This window comes from Neolamprologus multifasciatus, chromosome 12, assembly GCF_963576455.1.
Source record: "Neolamprologus multifasciatus chromosome 12, fNeoMul1.2, whole genome shotgun sequence".
NCBI lineage: Eukaryota > Metazoa > Chordata > Actinopteri > Cichliformes > Cichlidae > Neolamprologus > Neolamprologus multifasciatus.
Window position 1 is genome coordinate 33,060,368 of NC_140450.1, and position 6,334 is coordinate 33,066,701.

Consider the following 6,334-nt stretch of genomic DNA (forward strand, 5'->3'; position numbering starts at 1 on the left):
CCCCCCCTTTCCCACTTTTTCCCACTCATTCTCGTCACCCTGACCGCCAATCTCTTCCTCTTCACTACCATCCATACTATTCCACTCACTCCTCCCGCTCTCCATTGGTGCCAACCCCGGTCTATGAGAAGAAGTCTGCAGGAGACCGTTACCGGACCTGTACAGGCCTTCGGCCGACTCTCCTACTTACCTCACTCACACACCAAACCACCAACCAAACACACCTTATACCCAATCCATATCCATATCCGTATGGGATATCACTTTAATCACGCCTTTAAGGCACATGACGTGTGATGACACGCGCACGGCCCCGCCTGCACATATAGCCGCTGTCATCACAGTCATCCCTCTGTTCGATAGCCGCTCTTCACCGAGCCAAACTGCTCAGTGGGGCCACCTTGTGTTGTACCTCATTCCTCTCCTTCAGGGAACAGAAGTTATAGACATAACTATTCGTTCCCTTTCAGTCGATTCACTCGGTACAACACATAAGTATGGGACATATATACACGCACCGCAGAGCAACCATTGAACCGGAATCGGACCACCACATCCTAGTGAGTGGTAGACCCAGCAGAAAGGACAGCATGAGCCACCGAAGGGGCTGTAACGTCCAACCGATAAAACCGCACAAAAGTGTGCGGTGATGCCCAACTAGCTGCCGCACAAATATCAGCTACAGGCACCCCTTTAAAAAGAGCCCATGAGGTTGCCATCCCCCTGGTGGAATGAGCTCTCACCCCGTGGGGCAAAGCAAGACCACTGGTGCCGTATGCCAGTGAGATAGCTTCTATAATCCAGTGGGACAGCCTCTGTTTCGACAGAGCTCTACCTCTATTTGGATTAGCAAAGCAGACAAACAGCTGGTCACATAAACGCATATTCTGAGTGCGCTCAATGTAGGTGCGTAGCACACGCACTGGACAAAGAGAATGCATCCTCCTCTGCTCCTCAGATGCAAAAGGAGGGGAGCAAAAACTCAGCAACTCAAACTCCATTGAGCTAGAAGATGCAGGCATGATCTTGGGAAAATAGGCAGCATTTGGACGCAATACGACCTTGTGGCCATCAGAAGAAAACTGTGTGCAGGAGGGATGCTGGGGGCCGAGGGTGGGCCTTTGCTCCAGGCCGACTGGCGTGGAGCTCGGGCCGGAGGATGTGCTCTCGCTGGCGACACACCCACTTCAGCAGTGGGCGCCGGTCTCTTGCCAGTCGGCAGAGGAGCGGCGGGCCTGTGAGAGCTAGCTGCGGGCTTGGGCTGACGTCTGGGGATGATGTCGCGCAGAGCTTCCGTCTGCTTCTCCCTCAGATTGAATCTAGCCTGAATGGCTTCAAGTGAATGTCCGAATAACCCAGCCGCAGACACTGGTGCGTCCAGATATACAGCCCTGTCCCTATCCGGGACGTCAGACAGGGTCAGCCACAGGTGCCTCTGCGCCACTACTGTCGAAGCCATCCCTCTGCGCAGGGAGAGCGCTGCACAGCGAGACGCACGGAGGATGTAATCTGTGGCGACTCTGACCTCGTTAAGAAGAGGTGCCAGCGGGCTGTCATCAGGAACCAGCGATCCGAACTCCGCCAGGCACATTGCCTGGTACGTCTGGAGCATGGTGACAGAGCTCATGGCACGAGCAGTGCTGGCCTGAGCTCTATAAATCTTCTCCAGCTGCGAAACAGAGAATCTGCAGTGCTTGGAAGGCAGAGTTGCGGGGCCGCCGACACCATGATTATGGGATGGGGCCAGATAAGCAGCCAGAGACGGCTCCATAGGGGGTGGGTTAGCTAAGCCAGCCCCCTCGGCGCCGTCCAATTCCATGTACTGTCCATAGCCGGGCACAGTGACGCGGGTAGACAGAGGTTTGTCCCATGATGCTGTTAGCTCGCAGACAAAGTCTGGGAACATGGGAAGGCAGTTTTTGGCCGTTGCGGGCTCCGGTGGGAGGAAAAACCCCGCGAACCGCAACGGCTTCTGAGCTGGCAGAGGAGAGGGCCAGTCCACCTGCAGCTTCTCAGCAGCACGGCGAAACAGGGAGAAAAGAGAGGTGTCATCGTGGCCGACCAGCGCAGCAGTGGCGGTACATTGGGCCAACAATGAGCTCTCCTGCTCATCCTCCGACAAACCATGGATGTCCAGGCCGATGTCCAGCACGTCATCATCGTCCTGGGGAGCGCTGGCGGGCTTCAACCCAGGCTGAAGCCCGTCAGCGCTCCTACATGCTTCCGGCTCGTCATCGGCTAACCCGTCAACATATTCCATGTGGTCAGCCCAGCTAATTGCGGGGACATCGACTGGAAAATCCTCGTCTTCAGATTCGGACGAAGCCGGGGCTCCAGACTCGGAAAGGAGAGGGTCATGCCGTGCGACAGCCGAGCGTCCCAGCACTTTTTCCACAAACGTCACCCGTCTTTTAAGGGTCGAGCGCCGGAGCTGGCGACAAAACGCACAGGCTTCGGGCTGTGTCAACGCTCTCCTAGCATGGACGATCCCCAGGCAGACAGGGCAGGCATCGTGCTGGTCGCTGTCGTGCAAAGAGAAACCGCATCCCTGAGGACAGGGGCGAACAGAAGATTTCTGCTTTGCTCGCTTCGGTTTGGAGTCCATTCCAAAAAACAAAGCAAAATGCTGCACGGGAAAACTTGAAATTAGAGCTCCGCGGGCAGCCTACACACCAACTGCGCGGTGGAAGCTAACACCAACAGGGGCAGTTAAGCTAAGTTCAAGTCGGCAGACAACGGAGCTAACTAGCAGCAGCAAGCTAGCCCAACTCAGCAGAGGTGTTCTCAGCGAGGTGAAGAGCGTAAGAACTGAGGGATGACTGTGATGACAGCGGCTATATGTGCAGGCGGGGCCGTGCGCGTGTCATCACACGTCATCTGCCTTAAAAGTGTGATCAAAGGTTTCTTCAGCCAGGACACGCGAGGGCGTGATATCCCATACTTATGTGTTGTACCGAGTGAATCGACTGAAAGGGAACAGCACTTTCCCACTAACTGCCTAACCAAAATCTACTTAACTGAAGCCTAGTCTTCATGCAGTTACTTACAGTGGGTACTTATGCACTAAAAACCGCCAGAAAGACAAAGGCAACTGCACAAACAGCGACCCCCTCAATTCTGGGGACGTGCTCCCGAGACAACTGCTCTAACCGTGTTCACCGCAACAAAAATTCCATCAATGTTTCTCAAGAGAGAAACACTCCTTCAACCTAACAGGGAAAGCACTGATTTTAACCCATGCATATTCAATAATCAACACAGCGCATGCTGTAGGACACACAAAGTTCACACAAGACAGCACACCAACAGTAAACTTAAGTCTATAGCAAAACATCAGTGATTTCCCAACTTGTGCCTTAAGTGCTCTTGTCAGCTTAAGTGGATCTATTTTCTTCACACCCTCTTCCTCAAACCTGACAATTACATTCATACTCGCATTTGTTCCTTCTTCATTACCTTCACTGTCAGTCCCTTCCGTACTACCCTCACTTCTCTTTTTCCTCTTCCTTTCACTAGCTCTGCGCCTCTTCCCCCCCTTTCCCACTTTTTCCCACTCATTCTCATCACCCTGACCGCCAATCTCTTCCTCTTCACTACCATCCATACTATTCCACTCACTCCTCCCGCTCTCCATTGGTGAGAAGAAGTCTGCAGGAGACCGTTACCGGACCTGTACAGGCCTTCGGCCGACTCTCCTACTTACCTCACTCACACACCAAACCACCAACCAAACACACCTTATACCCAATCCACACTAACTACAACAGCTATGCTGCAACCCCAGCAGCGTCCCGGCATGAAGGCTCTGCTCGTTTCCCTCCTGAGGGACTCTCTGCTGACTGGTAAACAAAAGATGCTCTCTGGCCGTCCTCTCTCAAACCTCAGCTGGTTTAGTCAAGGTGTCTTTATGTAACAGGGTCATAAATCACATTGTTATAATTACACAAAATGTGTCCTAAACCCCCAAACTGTTCCTTTTATACCTGACTTTTAGGACCTCCAAGCCTGTAGTTATGTTCATTATCAGTTAGAGCCCCTCCTCATTCTTTTCTTCTTCTTCTTTGGTGCAACCCTATAAATACAGTGTACCCCTTTTGCCTCTCCCCTTTTCTACAATTCTGTGGGAGGGGTGGGTGTCATTTCTTTCCCAACACTGTAAAACGCTCATATAATGCATATTTAGCCACCTGGATGTTTCTGATTGTGATTTTAGTTCGGTTATTGTCATTATTAAGCCTGTTTTTGTTAGATGTTATAAGTGTGTAGTATGTGTGTATTATAAATGTGTTTTAGGCGCCATAAATGCTAGCTTGGAAGTTGTGGTGGGTTGAGCTAACCCTCTTCCCCACTGTTTGTATTTGGTCGTAGGAGCTGGAGTGGGCAAATGATTTACTTGGAGGCCTTTCTTTCTTTCTTTTACCTTTTTTGATCAGAGATCAGACACAACGCAGAATCACACCGGTTACATTTATATACACTGGTACTGGCCTTCTCAGGTGTGCTGCAGCTATAATTGGGTCAGCTCCACCTACCTGCAAGAAACAGGTAACAGAAAAGGAAAAACACAAGGCCAGCCCACTGGCCGTCACAACACAGAAAACCATTCGCACCTGTCGGCAATTTAGACTCTTCTATTACCTATTGCCACTAACTGCAGGACGTTGGACTGTGGCAGGAAGCCGGAGTACAAGGAAAGAACCCACGCAAAAACAGGAAGAACATGCAAACTCCACACAGAGCGACGGTAGAGCTGAACTCAAGACCTTCTTCCTTTGCGCTAACGGTGCTAACCACTGTGCCGCCCGCGTGTGAGCAACCGTCTCCCAAAAATTTATACAAGTTCAATTACTTTCTTTTCAAGCTGCTTACACTACATTGACTTATGTTTTTACACAATCTCAGAAGAGGAGAGCCACTGAGGGAACGCCTTCCACCCTCCGACGCCTCCACCGTGACCTCCACTTCTGAGAGGAATTGCCTACAGATCAAGTATGGAGTGTGCCTCACACGTTCTTTCTCAATGCTCAGCTTGTCTCTTTCCATTTGTAAGAGTAACAACTCCTTTTGCTGCTCAAAAGACAAAGCAACTGTAGTCGAGACCACAGACTGATCAACATCAGCCACTAAAGTCTTCATTTTACCTGGCAACACGCCTTTCTTTACTAATGCAGCCTGTAACACTCCTTTAACCTCATCTTTCAACTCTTTATCCCCAACATCGACATCATAATGTTCAACAAGTTTCAACAGCTCTTCTTTAGTACAACTATTCAAGAGTTCCTCCGATGGAGACTGAACAAAAGCATCAACTGTAGCCATAACAAAGTATTGATCCTTGACATGCAATTGAAAACAGCACTTTCCCACTAACTGCCTAACCAAAATCTACTTAACTGAAGCCTAGTCTTCATGCAGTTACTTACAGTGGGTACTTATGCACTAAAAACCGCCAGAAAGACAAAGGCAACTGCACAAACAGCGACCCCCTCAATTCTGGGGACGTGCTCCCGAGACAACTGCTCTAACCGTGTTCACCGCAACAAAAATTCCATCAATGTTTCTCAAGAGAGAAACAGTCCTTCAACCTAACAGGGAAAGCACTGATTTTAACCCATGCATATTCAATAATCAACACAGCGCATGCTGTAGGCAGTGTTGGGACTAACGCGTTATTAAGTAACGCGTTACAGTAACTACGTTATTATTGTGGTAACGAGCACGGTAACTAGTTATTATGCCAAAATCAGGAACGCGTTAGTCGTTACTGGGATTTAGATAGGGTCGTTACTCGTTACTTCGTGTGGTGGCTATCGCGGAGTTTCCACAGATTCAGTAACGTTTGCAAGTGGTGGAGGCCAGCAGGTGCATGAGGGAAAGAGGACACAGAAGGAAAAGAGACCCGAGGCGGCCGCCGGTCCAAGTGTGAACTTCAGGTAAGAAGTTATGACCTGCAGTCTATCTGGGTCAGATATAAACCAAGTTTAGGTGGAGTTTATTTTCGTTATTCTGACTTTTTCCGTACTGCGTACTAGCTAGCATGAAGGAGTCTCTATACAGCTGGGTGGGTGCTATGAAGTTAATGATGTTGAACTTTATTTTGTTCATAAGTTATTAGAGTTGCCAACCGTCCCGTCTGGTATTCAGAGAAAATATTACGCGTTTCTTATTGAGGTGAAAAGGAACAGTTTGTCCCGTAATTTAGCTACAATGAAAAAGGCACAAAGCTGGATTTATTCTGTGTTTGCTGCACAGCTGCCTCTTCTTCTTTCATTCTCCCCCCTCCCTCTCCTGTTTCTACTTCAATCATGAAAACTGATCAATGATCAGCTGATCG

General features: G+C 49.7%; 1 protein-coding gene across 1 annotated transcript; it reads right to left on the bottom strand.

The window, feature by feature from the left end:
* Positions 1-6,334, bottom strand: LOC146507350 (uncharacterized). Its single transcript, XM_085178909.1, has 2 exons — positions 4,467-6,334; positions 1-3,903 (listed from the first exon to the last, which is right to left on the bottom strand). Exon 2 carries the CDS (start codon positions 2,603-2,605, stop codon positions 983-985), a length of 1,623 nt encoding a protein of 540 aa, XP_085035035.1. The 5' UTR covers positions 2,606-3,903; positions 4,467-6,334; the 3' UTR covers positions 1-982.